The 24,085-nt window shown below is 45.2% G+C and overlaps 2 protein-coding genes across 8 annotated transcripts in view; both read left to right on the forward strand.

The window, feature by feature from the left end:
- LOC111842922 (histone deacetylase 4-like) overlaps window positions 1–14,062 on the forward strand; it is a 53,808-nt gene extending 39,746 nt beyond the window's left edge. For 6 of the 7 annotated variants that reach the window (XM_023810044.2, XM_023810045.2, XM_023810042.2 and 3 more), the window contains 13 exons: window positions 737–929; window positions 1,774–1,907; window positions 2,567–2,669; window positions 3,247–3,293; window positions 3,733–3,840; window positions 3,938–3,993; window positions 4,194–4,281; window positions 5,466–5,585; window positions 5,670–5,767; window positions 8,760–8,878; window positions 10,330–10,463; window positions 11,097–11,181; window positions 11,284–14,062. In XM_023810044.2, the coding sequence (XP_023665812.2) occupies window positions 737–929; window positions 1,774–1,907; window positions 2,567–2,669; window positions 3,247–3,293; window positions 3,733–3,840; window positions 3,938–3,993; window positions 4,194–4,281; window positions 5,466–5,585; window positions 5,670–5,767; window positions 8,760–8,878; window positions 10,330–10,463; window positions 11,097–11,181; window positions 11,284–11,558 (1,560 nt within the window). In that variant the 3' untranslated portion in view covers window positions 11,559–14,062. The remainder of the gene's footprint in view (window positions 1–736; window positions 930–1,773; window positions 1,908–2,566; window positions 2,670–3,246; window positions 3,294–3,732; window positions 3,841–3,937; window positions 3,994–4,193; window positions 4,282–5,465; window positions 5,586–5,669; window positions 5,768–8,759; window positions 8,879–10,329; window positions 10,464–11,096; window positions 11,182–11,283) is intronic. The other variant, XM_023810046.2, reaches the window with a different exon arrangement.
- A 152-nt stretch (window positions 14,063–14,214) lies between these two features.
- Window positions 14,215–23,164, forward strand: LOC111835877 (sterile alpha motif domain-containing protein 3-like). Its single transcript, XM_023796617.2, has 9 exons — window positions 14,215–16,424; window positions 17,767–17,974; window positions 18,215–18,361; window positions 18,575–18,662; window positions 18,809–18,973; window positions 19,100–19,306; window positions 19,510–19,681; window positions 19,861–19,940; window positions 20,042–23,164. The coding sequence occupies exons 1-9, from the start codon at window positions 16,331–16,333 to the stop codon at window positions 20,333–20,335; spliced, it is 1,455 nt and encodes a 484-aa protein (XP_023652385.1). The 5' UTR covers window positions 14,215–16,330; the 3' UTR covers window positions 20,336–23,164.
- The last annotated feature ends 921 nt before the right edge of the window (window positions 23,165–24,085 follow it).

Consider the following 24,085-nt stretch of genomic DNA (forward strand, 5'->3'; position numbering starts at 1 on the left):
AATTCGGAAGCAGAATTTAAACTGCCATAAAATTTTGAAGTCGCTGTAGACAGAGGCACACAATAATGTTCGGAATATTTTTTCTCTTGCCTCTGAAAATATTTCATGTTTTGAATATCTTCCAGCAACGCATTCATACAAAAATCAGATGCGACTTTAATAATAACTGTACCATATTTAACACATAGTCCCGTGACAAAAGGTGACTACACTGCCCCCAAAATTGTTGGTCGTACTGCGTCTTGCATACATGTAGCATTAATTCCTTGTGTAGGTACGCGAACGACACGTGGAATGAATGCAGAAACCGTGTGGAGATCATGATATGTAAGCAACCGCGTTGTAAGCGTCAAGTTTAAACTGGCCTTGTGTGTGTGTGTGTGTGTGTGTGTGTGTGTGTCACTCTGCTTGTGACTGCGTGTGTTTGACTGTGTGAGAATCTGCCTCGGTCTTTTGGTGTGTGGGTGTGTATGTCTCTCTGACTTTCTCTGTGCATGTCAGTGTGCCTGTGTGTGTGTGTATCTATGTATCTGCCTGTGTTTGTGTTTGTTTAACCTTCCGAAACATGTGAATTGGTTTGTATGATTGAGATGGTCATGAGATGGTCGCTTTTATCTGTCACTTTTATCTGTTATCTGTGCTGGAGTGTCCCACAGCTTGAGTGTGTGTGAATGCTGGTGTGAGGGGGGGCAGTGTATGATGCCGTTCCTCCTCTCTGTGCCCTCCCCCCGAGCAGCAGGCCCTGCTCCTGGAGCAGCAGAGGATAGCACAGCTGCGTAGTTACCAAGCCGGCATGGAGGCAGCCAGCCTGCCAGCCATGCTGGGCTCTCACCGCCCCCTGTCCCGGGCTCAGTCTTCACCCGCTTCCGCCCCCGCCTCCCTCCCCGTGCCTATGACCGAGAAACCGCCCACACTGCGCTTCACCACAGGTGAGCCCTTAACCTTTTACCCTGCCTCCCCAGAACAGCCCAGTGGGTTAACAAACCCTCTAACAATAACCACAATAATAATAACCATAATCGCAATCATAATCATAGTCATAATCGAAGCGTAAAGCAGACAGGGGGCTACAGTGGCACAGTAGTTAGCACTGAGGCCGCACACCTCTGGAACCAGGGTTTCAGTTTCTGCCACTCTGTGCCTGGAGTTTGCATGTTCTCCCCGTGTCGTCGTGAGGTTTTCTCTGAGTGCTCTGCTTTCCCCCTACAGTCCAAAAATATTACAGAATTTCTCCTAGGTGTGTGTGAGTGAAAGAATGTTGTGTCAGTGTGCCCTGCAATGGGTTGGCACCCCGTCCTGGGTTGTTCCCTGCCTTGCGCCCATAGCCTACAGCATAAGCTCCGGGCCCTCCATGACACTGAATTAGATAAGCAGGTACAGAAAATGGATGGAGTAAAGCAGGGGTATAGTGTGCTTCTTACTACTGAGCCCCACCCCACCACCCATGGGGAGAGTGCAGCTACCCCCAACCCCAACACGAAGCCATTTGCCCCAGACTGCTCAAAAAACCTTCACAGTAAACTTCTATTACGTTTGTTTGAATCTTCTCATTGCATGCTCATCGCTCGAGGTGATTCCCATGCATTCGCTTGTGTTGTTTTTGTGGTTCCTGCAAAGCACTCTCTGTGTTTGCCATCACATCTTTGTTTAAAGGAGACTTTTCTGACTGTCTGTTGAGGGTATGCTGGCCCTGTTTTGATGCTGCCCCCTAGTGGCAGCACTGTGTGTGACCACTCCATAACTGCCCCTGTGTGTGTGTGTGCTTCCCCGCAGGGCTGGTGTATGACACGTTGATGCTCAAACACCAGTGTGTCTGCAATAGCACCAGTAATCACCCCGAGCACGCAGGGCGCATTCAGAGCATCTGGTCCCGGCTGCAGGAGACCGGACTCCGTGCCAAATGTGAGGTACGGCCAGGAGCCACAACAGGGCCACTTCCGGCATCTTCTCTCTCTGAATGACCCAGCAGCACACGCTGCATATTTACAAGGATCTCAGGCATGTTTCCTTTGTTTCTGTTGGATGCCACCTTGTTCCGGTGTGTTCCAATAGGCTGTGTGCTTTTCACAGTGTTTCCAGAAATAATTTCCACAAGAAAACATGGTTAGCACACTTTTTCCTGCCTTTGCTGGCCAAATGGGGGAGATTTTCTTATGTCCTGCAGAGGGTGCTGCCATACCATTCGAGCACCATCTCTGCTCATTCACCAAAAGCCTGTGTCCCAGATGAAGGGGTTCATGTGGTGCTGGTTTGAAAATAATCGATGATGGGGGTAGAGGAGATGCGGTATTTCATAGTGGGCTCCTGTTCATAGCCCCCCTACCCCCCACTTTTGTTCCTCCCCGCATCGTTGCTACAGGCTGCTTGCAGGGAACCGGAATCTTGCCATGGGTGTAACTTTGTGTTCAAGCCACCAGGCTCAAGATCTGTTCCAGGAAACAAGTGCATTTACCATGGCCTAGGGTCCAGCAGAACCCCTCTCTGAGATAGGCTTATTGAGTAGTGTATAAGTGATCTGATCCTACATGGCCTGATGTGCCGACCCACCCCCCACCCCCCCATCTAGCACGTGCGGGGGAAAAAGGCCAGCCTGGTAGAGCTGCAGACAGTACACTCAGAGGCGCACACGCTGCTGTACGGCACCAACCCACTAAGACACAAGCTGGACGGTAAGCAGCCGCCTGTCTTCACCCCACCACAGTGATGGACCCAGTTCCTTAAACACTGCACCTTTTGCTGGGGGGGGGCGGGGGGGAGCATAGCACCAAGCAAACACCCTACACACAGGGGCAGCGTAACCCTCACAGCCAGCCAGGATTCCTCTGGATCCCAGAGAGCCTTTCCATTCATACACTGTAAAGTTTAATGGAGAGTTTAAATGGTGTTACATCAAGGCTGCTCAGGGGAGGGCTCCTGACCCCTTCCTCCACATTGCCCCCTGCAGGTGATGGGCACCACTCTAACAGCAAGCCCCCCCACCACCTTTCAGAGAAACTAACAAACGCAGAGCCATCATTGTAAACCACCCCCTCACACACACACACAGGACTACATGGCATTTTCCCATGCTGAAGCCTAATTGGCCTGCTCTGCCGTGCCCCCCCCCCCCCCCCGAGACCTGATAACAGCCCAGCTGTAATAAAGCTGCCAGGTCATAAGGCCGTGTTTGGTGGGGGTGGTGGGGGGGGGGGGCTCACCTGTCCTAACACCCAGGGGTTTTAACTGTCTGCCTGCTTGTCCCCCCAGGTTTGGCACCCCCTGTCTTCATGAGGCTGCCCTGTGGCGGTGTCGGGGTGAGTGAGCTTTATTCAGGTTCTCTCCCTCCCACTTTGCTCCAATTCAGTAATAGTGTCCAGATGTTTCCCATGAAGTGCCTGTATGTTATCAGGGGGAGCCAGACTCTGTGAGGGGGTTGGGGGGAACCAGCACTGGTCACTCTGTGTGCCCTGCGCCCAGGGGGGATTTGAGAATGAGTGTGTGCATGGCAGATTAGCATGTGGCTTGTAGGGGGGGGTTGAATGATCACAGCCCACCCCCCAGGACACTCTATATCCCAGCCGTGTGAAAGTGCTGTTCTTAGCTTCTGCCCCCTCCCACCTCTTGGCCTGGGTTTCCTGAGCCCAACATGCTCCTCCGGCCTTTGCCAAACCGCATCCCTCAGTCTCTCCCAGCATGCAATGAGGCTTTCCTTTATTATGACTTTAAGGCTCTGTATAAATATGTGTGTTACAGGTAGACAATGACACTTTCTGGAACGAGGTCCACTCATCCAGCGCCACCCGGTTGGCTGTGGGGTCCGTCACTGAGCTTGCCTTCAAGGTGGCGACCGGAGAGCTTAAAGTCAGTTCCAGTCCCAGTTCTGTTCCAGGTCTGTTACAGTGTTAAATGGCCTGTTAGCTGGAGCTGGGATATTAACGTCTGCTCTTCCTGTTTACAGAACGGCTTTGCAGTAGTGCGCCCCCCAGGACACCACGCAGAGGACAGCACGCCTATGTAGGTCTGCTCCATGAGGCCCCAGCCCCCCACCCCCTCGTACTGACTCCACCATCCCCTGGCACTGATCGCTTCTCCCCCCATCTTTCGTTTCCCATCCCTCCTCTGCCCCCCATCCCCCCTGCCTTCCATGCCCCTCTCTGTCCCGCTATGTCCCTCCCATCAACCCCCACCCTTCTCTATTTCCCTGTGTCCCACAGGGGCTTCTGCTACTTTAACTCCGTGGCCATCGCAGCCCGTCTCCTGAAGCTGAGGCTTAATATCGGTCGGATCCTCATCGTCGATTGGGTGGGTTCCTCTCCTTCCCTGATCAGAGTCTGTCCCTGACTGCCATGGCACCACCACACCTGTACCTATGTGGGCCCCTGGCTCCCATGTCCTGACATCAGTCAGAGAGCTTTTCTGCATTGACCTCTAGGAAGGGGACATGCTTCCCCTTCATAGCATTTGTAAATGTTCCCGGCAACCCTCAATTTTGCAGTATAAGGGCGCTTTTCCATTGACTTCTGGTCGAGTACCATTACCAAAAGTTCCAAACCAGCTGGGGTAATTATTTTGTACTTCAGTACTTTGGGGTGGGATTTGAAATGCTTTCTTTGTCTGTTGGTTATGCAAACAGCTTACCTCTGAAACACAATACCGACGCCACCTTGAAAACAGTTGCAAAATCAGGAAACGATAAACAAAGTTAAAAAAAAAAAAATTGCGATCTGGTCGGAAGAACAGATACAACAAAAAGATCAGGATGGTATGACAAGAAATTTTAAAAGTGTTTTGTTTAATATACTACAACAGCATGCATATAGCTAGCCATGTGATTTTCTTGTAAAAATATTGCCGTATTTATAAAGCAAGAAGTTGTTCAGAAATTTCTCACAAACCCGTCTTTGAGTGATTGAACCATCAAGGAAGAAAATAATTATAATTTTCTCCGAGAATGCATGCAGCACTCATGCAAAAGCAGCGGAGGTAAACTTTAAATTGAATTTTAAACATATATTCTATAAAAGGAATAAATAAAATTTCGAAGCTTGCCGAGTTTTTTTTTTCTTATGACAGAGTAACAGAGTAAAAATAATGAAGCAAAACTTTAACCACCTGCGCTATAATGTCCATATACAGAATTGAAAGTAAGAAAAAGCCTGATCTTAATTTAGCTGGATAGCAATATAAGAATTGCATGTGCATTACATGCAATTTTTGTATTAATATAATACAGCCAATTCATTACAAAATACCCCGCCTCCCGTTGTGATGCCATTCGGCGCCAATACCAGTCTTTACGATAGTGGAAAACCAACAGCTTGAAGTACCGTACTTTTGGTACTTTCTTGAAGTATCAAACATATGGTACCTGGAGTAGTGGAAAAGCACCCTAAGTCATGCTTTTAGCCCCTCCTTAGGTTAACCAGCAACATGGTGGGGGCTGTTATGTGACCCAAACCCAACCCTGCCTCGGTCACCTCTTTCAGGATGTTCACCATGGTAATGGAACCCAGCAGGCATTCTATGATGATCCCAACGTTTTGTACATCTCCCTCCATCGCTATGATGATGGGAACTTCTTTCCTGGGAGCGGAGCTCCTGATGAGGTCAGTGAGGCAGGAAAGGCATCTCCACGAGCAAGTCTCACACAATTACCACCTGCAACACTAACCCACTGCCACCCCCTACAGGTGGGCAGTGGACCAGGAGAGGGCTTCAATGTCAACATGGCCTTCACTGGTGGTCTGGAGCCCCCCATGGGAGATGTGGAGTACCTAGCAGCATTCAGGTGAGGGCAGCACAGAGGCTTTGTGGGTAGGTCTCTGACATGACAGGTTTCAGAGCAAGTCACCAGCCCCAAAGTCCACATTTTTGTTTTAGAGCGTGCCGCCATGCTGAAAGGCCCCATCCAGCTGTATATGTAATCCCTTCACTCACATATTTCTTAGGGATCTGAATGTGCTGCCACATGTTTCAAAACAGCAAGTGTCTTGGAACAATTTTGCAGGCTCCCCTGCACCTCCCACTCACTCACTTGCCCGCCCTCTACTTTCATCTGGTACCTATACCGGATCCACCCCACTTTTGGTGGGGGGGGGCCTTAAAGACCTGCCAGCAGGACTGAACCATATTACCCCAATGTCTGTGTGACCCCCCCCTCCCCCCCCAATTCGTGACGGTTCCCCACAGGCACTTTGAAGACTGACAGGATTGACAGTGCTGCTGTTCCCCCTGCATCACCCCCACCCTAGTAAGCGAAGCCATGTGGGCCCAGAACCAGCATCACAAAGTCCCCCCCAATGGATTAAAGCATAGCCACTGACAGAGAGGCATATGGTGGGGAAGGCAAGTGCTCAATGTGTCCCAAAGTTGCCTTCATATCACTGTGGCGAGACCATGACAAGGCTCTATTCCCCAGTTTAAAAAATGCCAAACAAAAGGCAGAAATTACTCAGGTACAGTGACGTTTTTGGTCTCAATAAAATACATCTTCACAGGTAAAGTGTACACATAGTTCTTACAGGTAGACCCGCTCCTGAGCAGAAGCAATGCCCAGAGATGGCGGAAGGAGGTGTCTTTAAGAAGGGCACATCAGGGTTATGCCTGAGGGTTAGGGTTAGTGGTTAAGGTTTGATTCGTTAACACTTTTTTGGACTAAAGAACCTGGAGGAGAAGTAGGAGATATTCGACCCTCTATCTTTTAGGAGGGGTGCCATCACGTGTCCCATGAGCAGGGCCTGAGGCCAGCTGGTGGCGCTGAAACGTGGAGCTGTACCTGCTGCCTGTGTAGCCAGCCTAACCACTGACCACCAGACCCATGTAGGCAAGTTCTCTTCCGCTCCAGTGTGATTGGCTCTGCAGCTTTCACACACCCCCTACCCCCTGGCCACTGTGATCACTCACAGCAAGGTTATGGGCCTTGGGAGGCTTTGTGGGGGGGATATGGGGGAGATAAGAGAATGGACCCTAATGAAACCCAGAAGCCCGGAGCCTCACGCTGAACACGGACCCGGAGTGAGGAGCAAGGCCCAGATTGAAGGCAGCTCTGCCCTGCCACATGCTGGTGCTTTGAAGTGCTTCTGGCCCAGTCCATCTTTCTGCAAGGAGAACATCAGGAACAGTCTTACAGTCAGGCAGCCCATGTTAACCCTTTCTGGGCATAGGACTGGTGCCGCCTGCCCAGACACATGCAGAGCCACATATGTCTGATTCTATGCCTAAAGCTGAGCCCCACCTGTCAGCCTGCTAATGATATCTACATTGCAGCCTACTGGGTCCAGCCTGTGGTTAAGCTGGTTACCAGTTTCCTTGAGCTGAGGTCAGAGGAATGACTGACAGCGCTGTTGTATCCTTAGACAGACAGGTGGGCAGGCCAAAATTAATGCGGATATAAATTCAGGCAGGTCGCATCCCGCCAGCAGATCCGAAACACCAGGCGGCGACCACTGGGAGCCGGTCCGCTTTCCCTGCCCTCCATAACCAGCACTCTCTGTAACCAGGACCTTGAGGCTTTCCTAAATTCTGCTTTCGTCAGGGACACACAGCTGAGGGGAAGTGGGCCACTTTGGCCGCATCTTTCAGTGGAGCCAGCATGAACTCGCTGCAAGGGCCTCCAGGACCTGCCGTCCACCACACACCTCTGCAGCAAGTTGGCCAGGAATGACTCAGAGGAAAGGGCGGGTTTGGGAACTGGGCCCGGGGCAGAGAGACGCCTGGCGGGGTCTCCCTGGGAAAGTGGCGGGGAAGGGGGTAATGCAGCACAGCAGAGACTCAGCACGCCTTTCACGCAGAGGCTGTACAATTACACTTCAGCTATCTACAGAAGCTGGATATCTTACCCTCATACCTAGGTGACGTAAAACAAGAGTTAAGCAGCGGCTCCTTGATCCCAGTCATCCTTGATCATCATTCCACCCACACAGCATATGTATGGGTTACATCACTAGGGCCCCCCATGCTCATGACAAAGTACTTACCCAAAAACGGCCAGGTACATTTTCCAACCTGCACAGCCTCTAGGGATCACGTGTCCCTGTTTACAGCCTGCCAGGAAATCCCAGAGATATGATATGAGGCAAGATATGAGGGGCTCAAAGAATGGGGCTCACCAGGGCTCAGACAGATGACATCAACCAGCCACGGGCTACTACCAGGCCGGTAGCCTCTTCTGGCTTCTGTTTTCTAGAGTTGGTGCTGCTCTGCCCTCCAGTGGGAACTATCCAGGCAGATTCCTCATGCATGAGCCCTGTCTTCCTGCGTGGGAAATTTCCTGTGACACACTATTTAACGCCTTGCTAGTCTTGGCTGCTGCTGCTATGCTTCTTCCACATAATGTACAGCTTGGACCTTATTTCCCTTAAAACATGCACCTTGCTGGCATTATGGGATTTTTTTAAACCAACATGAAAGCTTCAAATCTCATCTGCAGCAGCCATCCAGTGAAACAGTCAGTGAGGATCACTGAAGTGCACATGGCCACAGTGCCACTCATAGGGAACCACTCCCTGCCAGTGGAGGTCTTGAAGGCATCCCAGCACTTTATACCTCCCTTGCTGTACCTTCCTGTCTGACCGCTACTCCTCAGACCAAAACTAAGTTCATATGTGGACTTGAAGTCGATCAGTGGGGGTGTGACTGTAATCACAAATAAGCAGAAATTACTATTAACCAAAGAGCTCATGCTGTCCCTGTCACGTGATTGGTGAACAATTTGCCTCCACCCCTCCGAACTGGCTGCTTATTGGTGGACGGCTGAAAGCTTTCTCTCTCTCTCCCAACAGGACTGTGGTGATGCCCATTGCCACTGAGTTCGCCCCTGACATGGTGTTGGTGTCATCGGGCTTCGACGCGGCAGAGGGACATCTGCCCCCCCTGGGGGGGTACAAGCTGACAGCCAGATGTAAGGCCTCCCTCCATGCCAAAGGCGACTAGAATTACCATGTCATTAGCAGAGCGTATCCACTAGGGATGCAACGGTACTCGGTAAAATACTGGACCGTCCGGTACGCCCTTGTGTACCGCGGTATTTCGTTTTTGCACTTCCTTTTGAAAATGGCGATTAATGCTTATCAGGCTCCAGTTAAACAGTAAGCGCCAATGAGCGAAAGCCCTCCACCGTGAGTTAATGTCCAATCACTGTTGTGGCTCCACCCACTCGCCCTCTCACACTGACGTAACTGGAGCTGAGCTCGCAGCTCGGTACGCAGACGCAGAAAAAAAGAAAAACAAACAAGTATGGCCAGCACTAGCGGAACAGTTGAGAGGCAGAAGTTTGAAGAAGCACCGGCTTCGTACAAATGTCCAGTATGGATTTTTTTCGGGTTCGCTGTGGAATACAACGACCAGGGAGTCAAAACAGTTAATAGAAATGTCACTGTTTGTAAACATTGCCTAACACGTGTCCCATACGCTAATGGAAACACGAGCAATATGGCTAAGCATCTCAAGAGTAGTCATGCTGATATAACGGTTCCTGAATGGAGGACAGACGAAAAGGTAACTGCAGGTAAACAAGTGTCTATCGAAAAAGCTTTTCAATTAACAGACATACCCTGCCACATCCGATAAACATAAGGAAATAACCCGTGCAGTGGGAACGTTCATTGCTAAAGATTTGCAACCCTTTTCTGTTGTCGAAGATGCGGGGTTTTGCCACTTAATTAAAACGCTTGACCCACGTTATGTTGTGCCCTGCCGTACACATTTCAGCGACGTTATAATTCCCGACCTCTATGACAAAGCCTGCAAAGCCATCGAAAACGATTTGGCTCAAGCACACAGCCTCGAGTGGAATATAGAGTATTTAGAGCACTTTAAGAGGCACTTTAACATTTTTTAAAGTGTTTTTGTTTACATTTTGTAAGTTTGAATTTTATACATGTATAGATATTTTATACATAAATAAGAGGAAGTTTATTATTTGTTTTCTTGTGTTATTTGTAGTGTTGTATTTAAACCGAACCGAAACCGTGGCCCAAATACCGAGGTACATACCGTACCGTGGGATACCTGTACCGTTGCACCCCTAGTATCCACAGTGTCCAGTGTCAGCCACCCCATACAGCCAGCTGGAGATGGGGGGGATGGTTCTGCTGGACACTGGAGCTAAAGCACTGTGCTGTGCTTCTGAAACTGAAAGCTGGCTAATATTGTGTGTTCAGGCTGCAGATTTTAAAGGGAGAATGATGTCATATTTTCACCCCCCCCCCCCCCCCCCCCCACGCTACCTTTGAGCAGCATCCAGACAGCACAGTCGAATCACAGAACTTACCAAACCCGCCAACGCCCCACCCCCCTCCCCCCCACAAACACACGCACACACTCTCACAGACTTCCTGTTTCTTGCGACAGGCTTCGGCTACCTAACCATGCAGCTGATGGCGCTGGCAGGGGGCCGACTGGTGCTTGCCCTGGAGGGGGGCCATGACCTCACTGCCATCTGTGATGCCTCCGAGGCCTGCGTCTCTGCCCTACTGGGGCTCATGGTGAGGGGGGGCATGCAGGCAGACCGTGGGAGGGATATAGATGCTGGGAGGCTGAGGGTTAGCAAATGCCCACCCCCCAGCCTGTGACAGCGCTGACAGCAGCATTAGCACTCCTGCTCCTTGGGGCCGTTAGCATTCAGCAGGACTGTTGGCTTATCACAACCGAGAACCAGGTACGGTTCTCAGTCAGCCCTCACTAGTACTCGTCTCCATACTGGACAGGAACAAGTGAAGGCTTACCCCCACCCCCCAAAAACAAACCTTTACAGAGTTAACTCCAGGGGGAAAAAAACACAATAAAGTGAGATAGTAAAATGTTGCTATGACTACAGTGCTGGCCTTAGTCCCAGTCCTTTTGGAGCACTGTGCTGGACCACAGTGTGGAGAGCGCACTACTTCTCCGACAGCCCCAGAACAGGACTCGCATGGCTTAAGATTTTCCTTTTAAAAAACAATGGAAATGTTGTCCTTCAGGCAGATTTTTCTAAAGCAGCGATGAAGAATGTGCTTTCCAAACCAGGGCTGGAACCTGTTCTGCTATCAGTGGCTCAGCCATTGTGCAGCCAAGACCTTAACTGCTCCTTAATGCCACCTTCTGTGCTTTGATCTCTGTGAATCTCCTCTGCCCCTCAGCTGGAGCCCCTTCCACAGGAAGTCCTGCAGCAGAGACCAAACCCAAATGCGGTGCACTCCATTGAGAAAGTTCTGGAAATCCAGAGTGAGTTGTTAGAGCTACCAGACATGTCCAAGCCATATCGCTGCTCTGTGGGCTGTCCTTTGACCCTTGACCCCACCCCCATCCCATGATGTCATCTCCTAGGTAAGTACTGGCGGTCAGCACGACGCCATCTAGCCAAGGCGTGCAACTCCCTGTTGGAGGTGCAAAGGTGTGAGAGAGATGAGGTGGACACGGTGATCGCGATGGCATCACTGTCGGTGGCCCCCACGCTGGCTGACAGCAGGTACAGCCCCATCTCAGGTGCCAGACTTCACTCCTCCCACTCAAACCCTCACTACCTACCACCTTCTTTGACCTTTGGCCTTCTGCATTGCAGGCTGCATGATGAGCCGATGGAAGAAGGCCCTCTCCAGTAGGTGCTGCATGGGGCACTCTTGAGACCTCCTGGATGCCAGGGCATGATTCTGCCCACCGGGTTTTGATTTAGCATACCCTCCACCCCATCCCGCCTGCATCCTGTCAGCGGTGATTAACTAGGGGAATGAAGTGGGGTGCCATGCCCAAGAAGGTGGGGCTACAGTGTGCCCGCAAATAGAAACTGAGCAGCAGCTCCAGTCCAGAATTTGTTGGTGTCCCAATTGGTCAGACACACCTTATGAAAGCGGAGGCCAACAGCTTTCTCTGCACCACAAAGGGCCACGGGCCCAGGACCAGACATAGCAAGGCAGGGGCCCATGTCATGGGGCGTGTGACAGGCCACATACAGACGCGACTGCTGATCACGACACATTTGTTTCTAGTCAGATTTTCTCTTGGTTAAAAAACTGATCAGACATAAGAAATTTCATGTTCTGAACAGCTGAAGGTCAGGTCCAGAAGAACCCGCAGGCTGATCAGGCCTGGGGAGGGCAACTCGAATGCGGATTGAGCCTTGGGTACCGAGCTGGTCACACGTCTCCCTGGATGCGGGCGTGGGCGGAGAGGAGAGCAGGTTACACCGTGACTGAGATTAACACACTTACATAGACTGCAACCTTCCTCTACTGTATGGTACATTGTACAAAAAGGACTATGTTGAAAGCTAGTTGGGGGGAAAAGTAACACCCTTCTCCATCCCGGATGGCGGATTGGCATCAACTCTGATGTAGGTTCCTTTAATGAGACAAATGCCAGCTTTGGACTCTCGAGAGTTCCTAAGCACACTGTGTGCCAGAGTTTAACCCTGTCAAGCAGCAGCACGCCTAATGCATGAATTTGCCAGCAAGTCTGCCTACGACAGTCTGCATGGGCCTGAAAATTGACATTTTACTGTATTAAACTACTGAATGTATGTACATACAGACACTGAAGCCACATTTTCACATGCACTGAATGCCGGGGTGCAGTATCAACATGATCTGGTTTGATGGGATTTGGACTTTCTCAGCCTCGTCTGAGTGAGTCATTCTCATCAGTGTGCCATGCCCAAGAAGGCGGGGCTACAGTGTGCCCGCAAATAGGAACTGTCTTGCTGTATTGCCTGCCACATTTCTTGGTTATCTACTGTTTGAACTTCTTTACCTGCTTTTGGCTAATGCTGCTCAGATCTAAGCTTTTTTCTCCAGTTTTTTTCTCCCCTATTTGTTGACATTTTATGAAGATGACAATCTCTCAAAGTTTTCTTTGGCTTTTATGTAGATTTTGCAGGGAATGGGACTTTGCAGGTGGATTTGTGTAATGATTCCAGCCATTATATATTAACCATGTGTTCTGTTCATACACATGGTTAATAAATAAATAAATATATATATATATATATATATATATATATATATATATATATATATATATATATATATATATATATATATATATGAAATTATATAAATATATTCTGAATACATATATATAACAAAATCAATCTTATTGACAGAATTATATTTTGCAAGCCAATTGGGGTTAGTTGACATGATGTCTGCTGGTCAGGTATGTGAAAATGTGCAGTATAGCAGGGTAACTGTGGAGCTTGGGCCAGAAACCAGAAGCATCCCACCCCCCACTAGGACAGCAAAGAAAGATTCCACCCCACCCCCTGGGGCAGGTGCAGCAGGATCTTCTATGTGTTTAGGTTGAAAGAAGAGGCCCAGCGTGGCCTTCACTCACATTTGCTTGCTCTGGACGACCATGGTGGCTCTCGTGGAAAGGCCAGATTACAGAGCCCCCCACCACACCCATCACAGATACTGGCAGGGGACACATGGATACCTCCACATGACAAAGGATGGAGGACCTCATCCCAAAATCTTCTCAGCCCTGAACAGGTCCTTAACTTCTGTTGTCCCTAGCTTCCGGGTCATGAAGTCAAGTAACTTTCTAATCTGCATGGTTTGAATTTCCTCTGCTTGCCTAACTGTGTGTTGAACACATTTGCACAAGAAAATTAAGAATGTACAGTTTGAAAGGATTGTAGCCCAGATCAGACTTTGGTTTTTGCCCTTTGTTATTGTTTTTAAGGAATATTTTGGTTAGAAAAAGGATTAACTTACATGAAACTCTAGAAATTACATGACTGCTAGTACTTGCAGAGTTCAAACACTGCGTGTAAATATTTGTGTGTAGGTGAAGCACAGAAAGCTGAAACTGGGCTGGGATGCAGGGTAACCATTGATAAGCCGAGAACCGTCTGCAAAATATCTGCAGCTCGGAAAGTCAGAAAGAGTAAATTCCAGATGTTTGACAGGTATATTGCCCTCCAAGAGTAGGCCAGACATCAGCCACTGATATCTTAGACTACTATGGTTTAAGGACAATTTGAAAGATTACAAATGAGAGACACACATGTATAAATGTATTTTGTTTTGTCTCCAGTTAATTCTTACTGGGATGATTGGCTGGAATTTGTGTTTGGCTTTCATTATAAATGATCATCTTTCTAAAACAATGTGTCCTGGTTTTATTCAAGCAGGACCTTCTCTGGAAAAACCAAGCGACTGTGTTTTTCACATTAAAGCCTCCCTTTCTTACTGTATAGGAACATGTACACCTTAGTTTCCACACTTTCCCTTTAATGGCAGACAAAAACAACATGAATGAATGATAACATAGGGGCCATATCACAATGAGAAGAAATTCATTCATCTCTTCCAGCTATCTAATCATCTCATCAAATCAGCTTTTTAAAAAATGTTTCCCAAAACTTTCATCCCACTATAACAAGATTCCAAACAGAATCTTCTAAAATGCCTTGTTTGTATTCATTAATATATTATCTATAAGCCACAGGTTTGAAAATCTCAAAGTATAGGCCTACAAATCCTCTTCAGGAACGAAAGGCTTAATGATAAACAGCAATCAATTGACCATTAATAAGTAACATTATATTTAAACTAACACTAGCAAATAGGTGCTCAGCCTGCCGCCACATTCATGAGGAAACCCAGCAAAAATGGCCAGCAGGGGGTGTCAGCCAGAACAACAATGGAAAACCACCCACAGTCTGAGATCAGGAGACAGGAAGGTTCCAAAGGACCACCAGCACAGGGAAAAGGTGACATGAAACAAATTAGCATCCTTTTAGTGAGCAACATGACCTCTGCTGGTACATTGTGGAGTAAAGTAAACACTTTAGTGGGGGGGGCTCCTTGCTTGGGGCAGATGATGGTCATCCCACCCCCTACATGTAATCTGGAGATGGGAAAAAGACACCGTTTCCACCTGAAAACAACATTCCCATCTAAGCCCACTCACCTGCCTGCTGTAACCATGGCAATTGTACAGCACAATACATAACTAACCTCCCTTGCTCCTTTGGCCAGCTGCTGGATCTCTCTTCTCATGCAGAAACACAGACAGCTTCACACCAGGATATCCCAGACACTGGCAGCCTGGAGGTGTTCACTGCCCTTTGGCAGCTCTGTGCCTCACAGCTTTAGCACCTGAGCACTGCGTCAGCTTCTTTGACCAGCTTTGTCCACCACACTCACCAACAGGTCCTTTGATGAAACTCATTTCATGTCAAATAAACCCTTTAGGTCGGATCTAACTCAGCTATTTACACACAGAGAAATAAAGGTACACACAGGGTACAATATTAAACCTCCAGGTACAAAACTGTTCCTTTCAGTTGATTGTATCTCAAAGGGTACAGGACAGGTCCTTTGTAATACCATGTTGTACCTTTAAAGGTACATGATTTGGGAAAGTACATATTTGTTCCCATGAACCTGTACCACGTAAAAATGAACCCAATTAACCAGATGTATCACCAAAAATGCTTGTAAATTGATATATTTCAGATGCACAATTGTGATAGAATGGCTAGTGAATTTGACCAATTTTTTCGAAATTGGCTGAGGTTCATGTTTGTAAAAGTAAATTTCCGCTGCTGACTAAGCTGTTTAGACTTTTTAAGCCCACCAGGGAAATTATTGGGTCACAGCAGCATAACACAACAAAGGACAAAAGGAATGTACAAGAAAATACGCCAGTGACAGAAAAAAATCTCTCTCTCACACACACACACACAGAGTGTTTGAGCAGTGTGTAGCTCAGTGGGCTAAGCCTCTGTACCTATGATTGGAAGGTTGCTGGTTTGAGCCTGGCTTCCCCATGTTGGTGGCTCTTTCAGCAAGGCCTTTAACCCCCAGCTCCCTGGGCACTGCAAGAAGTGTGCTGCCCTTTGTGGACAACTACATTGTAAATATATATCATATCTGTGTGCAGTCAGTTATGAAAACTGAAATTAAGATGGGGAATGTAGGTAAAACAGTGTGCTCACCTTTCACACAGAGCACAGCTGTTATATAGGATTATGTTTTCTGTCCTGTTGTCTGTGACAGCGGAGCAGGATGAGTCTGTTAGAGAGCTAGGGAGCTCCGCTTAAGAAGGCAGTGGTGGAACGCGTTTTAAAGAAAAAACAACTCTTAACTCAAACTCCTGATGCAAATGAGCTATATTTTTAAAATGCAATATGGGAAATATGATGCATGTTATTGGTGTTGTTGTCCATGTCTTTTTCCATTTCCAAGTTAATTTAACGGGTCGTCAGGGTTATATTATGCTGCCTGAACCTGTAGCGGTGGCAGTTCTGGTCTAAATGGCGTGTACAGTCTCGCGAGCACGCAGAGATTTTTTGCGTCACCCACATCAAAAACCGCCATTCGCGCCCACTGCCTGTAACGGACGGCGCGAGTCGGTGTGAACAGGAAAGATGTCGCTAGCCACGCTCACGACAGAAGAACTTCTACAGCTGCTTGCCAACGCTGGTTTGGATATAACGGAAGACGAAAGAAGAAAATTCATAGGTGAGTAGCCTAGCATTTTTAATAACTCAGTTCACTATGGATTATGTTGAGACGGTAGGAATTTATCGTACTCTAATAACATGCTGATGCTAGCTGTACTGAGTCGCTTTTTTGAAATGTAAAGAACTAACTTTATGGTGATAAAGGGATAATGTCTATTGTCTTTAATTTCATAAAACATATTTAGCTAACATGTTTTGAACATTAGTAAGTCAGCCATTTAACTACCATCAAGTAACTGACCTTGGACTACTAACCGTAGCATTTTTAAGTAAGCCCTAGCAAACGTTGAAGTTAGTTAACTGAAGCAAGGTGCAGTTAATTTAGCTCCTGTTTTGCCGCAATAGTTTGATTTTACTTAGGCTATGCAATCACTACGAAAAACTATCATTTTTTACATTCAGAACTTGAAGGTAGCTCTTACACTATATTATTACTCTCTGAAGCTCGACCACGTTTTTCTGAAATCTCGCCGTGCGCCATTTTGAGACGGTTGCACACACCTAGAAGTGATCATTTTAGCGTCGCATAGATCAGGGGTGCTCAATACGTCGATCGCGATCTACTGGTCGATCGCAAAGGTGGTCTGGGTAGATCGTATGGCATAAAAAATAGAGGATGGATGACGCGTTCAACCGCGCCAGCTGCTGCAAGCTACCGAGTCGCCTAGTTAGCCTCCAATTTATTTGTACTAAACTTAAGAAAGGGTATAAAAATGAATGGGGGAGCTGGACCAAGTATGAAGCCAAAAACCTACCACTTCCATACGGAATGGGAGGAGAACAGTTTTTTTCCCCACCATGTCATATTCGAAGTGCGTTTGCCTCATCTGTCTACTGTTGCTATTCCGAAGAAGGGAAATGTGGTGCGGCATTTTCGGACTGTTCATAGAAACTACGACATTAACTTCCCTCCAAAAAGCGAGCTGAGAAATAGAAAGGTGAAGGAACTAAAATCTCAGTTCAATTCAAAAATGCTTTATCCCTAAGAGAAATTATTATTATTATTAATAATAATATTGAATACTCGGCATGTCTATAAATAAATACATGTTTTGCATTTTTATAGTAGGTAGATCATTTTGACTTGGACATTTATAAGTAGCTCGCAAGCTGAAAAAGTGTGGGCACTCCTGATGTAGATGCTTATTCATGAAGTGCATTTAGGGCTAATCTTACTTGAGATTAGAAAGTAATAAGAAGGAACCTGCTGAATTATACTGGATTTTTTTTTTAAATAAATCTGTAATTCTCTTGTTTTTCCCAAATGATTGTTTGCATAAGCTAGTTGGTGTTGGAAGATCACTTTACTGATATTGTTTATCCACTGCTTTGTTTCTCAGAGAATGAAGTTGATGGAGAAACTGTGGACCATGGTCTCACAGAAGCAATGATTGCTTACCTTTTTGAGAAATCATTCAAAAAACAGTTAAAGTTTAGAGATTTTGTTCAGCAGAACAAAGAGGTAAGCTTTAATCTGGAGGTGCTGCCACCATCGCCAGCTGTCGAACCAATGTTTGTTGATACTCCTGCTCCCTCTAAGCAAAACAGGTAAGGGTGGCATTTCCTATTAGAATTAATGGAATGTAATGTTTAAGAGAGGAAAAAGCCTTGGTCATTCATTAGTTGGTCTGTTGAATACTTAACTGGGTAATGTAGCCTGGTTTCATTTTGATGAGGTTGCATGCAGTATGCTTCAACATTTGTATTATACCGCAGATTTATTTCGCTCTTTCTGCCATTGAGTATGCCGTACCTATAATTGACATGACTATTTGTGTTATATTGCAGAGTCAGGCTTCCAGCTATTATTTCCATTCCACGGTTTCCAAATGATGTGCAGCACAAATTAGATGCTAAAGAACCATGCCACAAGGTGTCAAAATACCGGAACACAATAGTACGAACTTTGTATGAGATGATGTCACAGTACACAATGTAAGTGCCAACATAAAAGATTCCAAGAGCTTGGATTTGGACAGCAATTATGGTTTTACTTCAGTTATAGAACTTTGTCATGGTTACAAACAGAAAATCTTTGTGTACCATCATAAAATTATTCTTTACTGGAATTCACATGATCTATGTGTTGACAAATAATTTCATATAGCTTGTCTTACTACATGTACATTTTTTTCACTACTGACACAGGTTTCCAAGTAACCAGGAGTATGTTCAGGTTGCCAAAGCATTGATCCTGAAATATCCCTTTCTTAAGGACATTGATGGCACTGGTTATGTAAGTTAAACATGAACAAAATATGAAGAGCATGTATATAAATTTATTATTTCTGCAGGAAGGGAAAACATTGCCTGAATAAAAGCTGTTCACTGATAACTCAGTTTCTAAATGTGGAATTTGTTTTTTGTTTGTCTCACCTATAGCATACGTGGCATATGTCACTTAAACGAAAATTCAAGACTGAGCGTGCACCACTGGTTGATGACGCAGAAGTTAAAAAATACAAAGACAAGTATGCCCAGTCCCGGAAGTCCAAGGCCATGGATGGATCAGCAGCTGCAGGGCCTAAACAGGCTAGAGCATCTTCAGTAAGCAAGCCATGTTGATTTTCATCTTTTAGGGTTATTTCCCATTGAATACTGATATCCTGTACAACTTTAAAAGATCTGACTCAGCTAGGTTTTGTGGTTGTCATTGTATGTCTTTATACAAAGGAGCTTGCGGTGATTGGGGAGGACTCTACCTCTATTGAGGCCCATGTCCGAGTACTAAAAGAGCAATACAAAAAAATGCAGCCTGACATGGTCATCGTGAAAGACCGCATGACCAGAACATTCACATGGAGACGAAGAGAAATTGTGGAGGGAATTTCTGTGGAAGACTTAATAACGACATACCCATTTCTCACAACATCCTCAGGGGTAAGTATTAACCAATTTGAACACAGATTATGATGGAATCTTCATGACCCTCTCCATCAAAATGTGAAAGTCTGATGGAGGTGTTAATATACTGTTTCTTATGTCTCTGTATTCTGATGTCTCATGTTCATCACAGATCTGCCTTGACTCAGGTTTCTGAAATACTGTTTTGTCATAGCATATGTTTTATCTCTATTAATTAGTTATATGATGAGGTGGACTCCATTCATCCTGCTCCAGTGCCAGTCTATCGACGCATCAGAGAGAACCTCTCAGCAGTGCTTCCCAAGCTACTCAGTTTAGTCAAGGATTCGTCACCACTTAAAATAATCTACCTTGATGCAAGAAATGATGCCCTGGCTGAGGAGCATGCAGGTACTGATTATATAAAATTACTTAACACGGTTTTGTTTAAAGGCTGGATAAGAGGTTTTGAGCCTTCTCTTAGAAGGTTATACATGTCTTATATAATATAAATCCTACTTTGGTGTTCCAAATCAATTAATGACCAAACTTTAAATTGTATTTATTGTATATGTGTTTGTGTTTTCAAGCCATTGACACTAGAGGTGGAATTGCCCTCTTGCCATCGATCTTCAAGGAAAAGATCGAAAACTTGATGATTCTAGGACAGGTAACTTGAGCTAAATATTGTTTGACACATCAGATAGGACTTTGGTTTGTCTGTGTTCCTGATCATATTCCATGTTTCTTTCTTTACTGCCTGTCATTTAGGGTGAGCCAAACACTCCCTACCCAACTATTCAAGTGAAGGTCCAAGATTGGAAGACTGCTATTGCAAGAAAAGCTGAAAGTGTCATCGTAGTTGACGGGGTTAAAGTGTGCTCCTGTATTGGGATTGAAGAGGCATTCATCGCCGCATTCTGTATGTATTTTGTTTTGAACATGGAATACCCGTCCCACCTGAAAAATACAATGGCTTTCTTCCAGAGAAGCATTGCCCAGATTTTGCTGAATGGAGAGAAGCTGTCAACACCTGTAACTCGTATTATTAACCTACTGTACTGAACAAAATGCCACCACAGTATCAATGCACCAAGTGTTTGCGTAGAACTTTTACCCTTACAAAACTAATTCAGCATATTGGACTTGTTCATGCGCATGAACCTAATTTCAGTATCACGTGTGGTTTGAAAGACTGTCAGTCATCCTTTTCAAAATATCATTCCTTCAGACGGCATGTTTACAGGAAACACAAACAGAACTTTTTCCCTTGCACAGAGAACAATGACATTATAGAACACCCCAGTCCTGAAGAACACTCTGCTTTAGAATTGGTCCAACATAAACCATCAACTATGGAACAACTATTGGAAGGTCTAAAAGACAACTTATTTGGCTTCATTTTGAAATGTAGGGAAAAAAATGGACTTACCCTGGCAGTACAGCAAGACATTGTTGATGATCTTCACTTTTTGCTTTGCTTCTTTAAAGAGAACTATGATGCATTTATTTCATACCATCTTGAAAAGAATGGGTTTAATGTGTCTGAATGTGAAGAACTTAACCACGTTATGTCCTCTACACACTTTTTTGACAAAGCTTGTGAAGTTATTCGGTCTCCGCATATGATAAAAAATCAATGTAAATCGAAAATGGGTTTAATTGAACCAGTCAATTATACACTTAGAAGCGCCTCAGGGGAAAAAATTGGACATTTTGCCTATGTGCCAATCATTCAGGTGCTCAAAAAGTACTGTTCCCTGGAAGATGTGTGGGAGCAAATAATTGCAAATGGTACAAAGGCTAGCGATAGTGAGGTTTTGCGAGAATACATAGATGGAGAGTATTATAAGCAACACTTGTATTTTCGAGACAATCCACAGGCTCTACGTCTTCATTTTTATGAGGATGAATTTGAAATCGTAAATCCATTGGGGGCCAAAAGGAATAAGTACAAACTGTGTGCCTTCTATTACACTGTAGGGAACATAGGTGACAGATATAGATCGAGACTGAGCCACATTCATTTAGCTTTGATGGTACGTTACATCCATTTGAAAGAATGTGGATTAGACGCTATACTTCAGCCCATCATAGATGATCTCAGGACTCTTTCATGTGATGGTTTCGCTATATGTTTTGATGGGATAGAACAGACTGTCAAAGCTGCCCTTGCCACAATTTCATGTGATAACCTGTCTGCTCACATGATAGGAGGATTTTCAATGTCATTCAATTCTGGCAGGATCTGTCGATTTTGCATGGCCTCCTATTCTGAAATGAAAAAAAACTTTTGTGAAGAAGATTTTGTATTGAGAACCACAGATGTGCATGCTTACCATGTCGAAAGTGTTATTGATGACCATGAGATGGTAGCTTTATATGGCGTCAAAGCGAAATGTCCATTTAATGAATTGGACTACTTTGATGTCACCAAAAGTTTCCCCCCCGACGTCATGCATGATGTATTAGAGGGGGTGTTACCTCTTGTTATGAAATTAGTAATCGGTGAAGCACAGAAACAGAAGCATATAACCATTCGTGAATTTAATGAGGAACTAAAACGGTTGTGCTTTGGGAAAAATGATATAGGAAATAGGCCAGTGCCTTTAACAGAAAAAACTCTGCAGAATTCTATAGTTGGATCTGCAAGCCAAAAATGGTGTCTTTTCAGGGTTTTGCCCATTTTGATGGCTCATCGAGTCCCACCTGGTAGTGCTTACTGGAATGTGTACTTGCTCAGCAGAGAAATTGTAGAGATTATTTTAGCTTCACAAATCAGAAAAGACGACCTTGCAAATCTCAAAATACTAATTGAAGAGTTTTTAATGGAGATGAGTAATGTCTTTGGAAATGTATTGACCCCCAAGTGTCATTACTTAATTCATTACCCACGATTAATTTCGATGTATGGACCCCTGCGCTACTTATGGTGCATGAGATATGAAAGCAAGCACCAATATTTTAAGGACATGTCCAGAAGTAGCAAGAATCTAATAAATGTTACACACTCTTTATCTACTCGACATCAGTTCAAACAATGCTGGGAGTTTTCTTCCAATTTATTGGGTGAATTTGAAAGGTCCAACAGCAGAAGCATAAACACACCATTTTCAGCACTTCCAGTAGACTTACAGAAGGCTTTGAAAGGACATGATGCCTTTCAAGATGTGCAGTTTGAGGGCAAAATGCTTCAGCGTGTTTCACAATTAAATGTAAATAGTGTGAAGTATGCCCTGGAAGATGTTTTTGTCATTGGTCATGTCCATGCTGAAAAAATCCCACTATTTTGGAGGGTGAAATATATAATCAATGTAGATACATGTTGGGTGTTATGTGGAAAGATTTTGTGTCCACTGTCTTTTGACAGTCATGTTCATGCATACAGTGTCAAATTTGACCAAAATTGGACATTGTTACACCCAGGGGATGAGGTGGATTTTCAAGCCCTAGATGTTTATTTAGTTGATGATGCCTTGTATGTACCGTTGAAATATTTAGTTTAATCTGCCCACTTGTTCCTTGTCTGGCCATACCCATTAAGATTGAGAATTTGGTCATTTATTAAATTTCATGTTCATCCAGTTGTGCAACGTGAATAGATTTGAGAACACATCATTAAATTTTGATTTCAATGTATTTTGTATATGAAGTGTTAAAGGACAAAAAACTTCAGTGTCTCAATTTCATGTAAAAAATTTGTATACTCTCAGTGAGGCTTTTATAATTGTTCGTGTCTGATGAAATGCATAATTTTAGATGTTTGTTGGGTGTCATGCATTTTGAATGAGAAATCAATGGTTTTTTTTTTTTAAATGAATGCATTCTAATAACAATTGATGGATTTGACATTAACATTGATTGTATTTGTATTAATTTGAAGTATTTGTAACACCACTCAAAGTGATGTAACTGTTCTTTTGTTCTAAATAAAATATTTAAATATACCTGTTGGTTGAGCATGTATTTCAGTTATACCACTTTAAATTTTCAGAGATATTACCTTAAAAGGACAGATTAGTACCTTTTTGAGGGTACAGCATGGTAATGGTGTATTCAGGTACATTTCAGTCATGACAGGTACACAATTGTGCTTTAAAGGGTACAGATGACTAGAGTACAAAAAAGTACCTGCGACAATAGGTACATTATTGTTCTTCAGAAGGGTACTGCCCCAGCGACAAGCTTTTGTACCCATATAGGTACACAGTGGTACTTCCATTTCTCTGTGTGTAGGCAAAGGAAGTTTAAATTGAAACCCATTAGGACATCTTGTTATCCCACTGCACCAGACACTAAAATGACCCCAAAACTCCACAGCAATCATATGAATTGTACTGAGAATGGTGTGACGCTGTTTATGGTCAGCTTCACCGAGGCAGTCCAGGTCATGTCGACCTAGCACCACACGGGGGCGCTGTTCCTATAGACGAGCTGAAGACTGCATTCATGCATTTTACCTAGAGATCCTGTCAGTACATCTGAGCAAGTCTATTCCTTCATATTATAATGGAGAGTCCTCACGCCGCATCTGGGGAATAGAGAGCCGCAGATGCTGACATGTTGCTCTTAGTCTGTCTGGGACCTCGCCCCCGGCTGACGTTCCGACACTGCCTATTTTACAACCTTCTTTACACTAATTTTAATGTTACTAACACATTTTCTTGTCCACTTTAATTCCGTCTTTAAGGGCTACGGAAATTTCCCTTTGGTCATAGGCTAGATGGGGGGGGGGGGCTTTAGCGGAATTTTTTCCTCCACTTAATTTCTTTTACGACAGCTAAAAACAGTTGCACACTTTCCAAGACACTGTTA

This window comes from Paramormyrops kingsleyae, chromosome 1 (genome assembly GCF_048594095.1).
Source record: "Paramormyrops kingsleyae isolate MSU_618 chromosome 1, PKINGS_0.4, whole genome shotgun sequence".
NCBI lineage: Eukaryota > Metazoa > Chordata > Actinopteri > Osteoglossiformes > Mormyridae > Paramormyrops > Paramormyrops kingsleyae.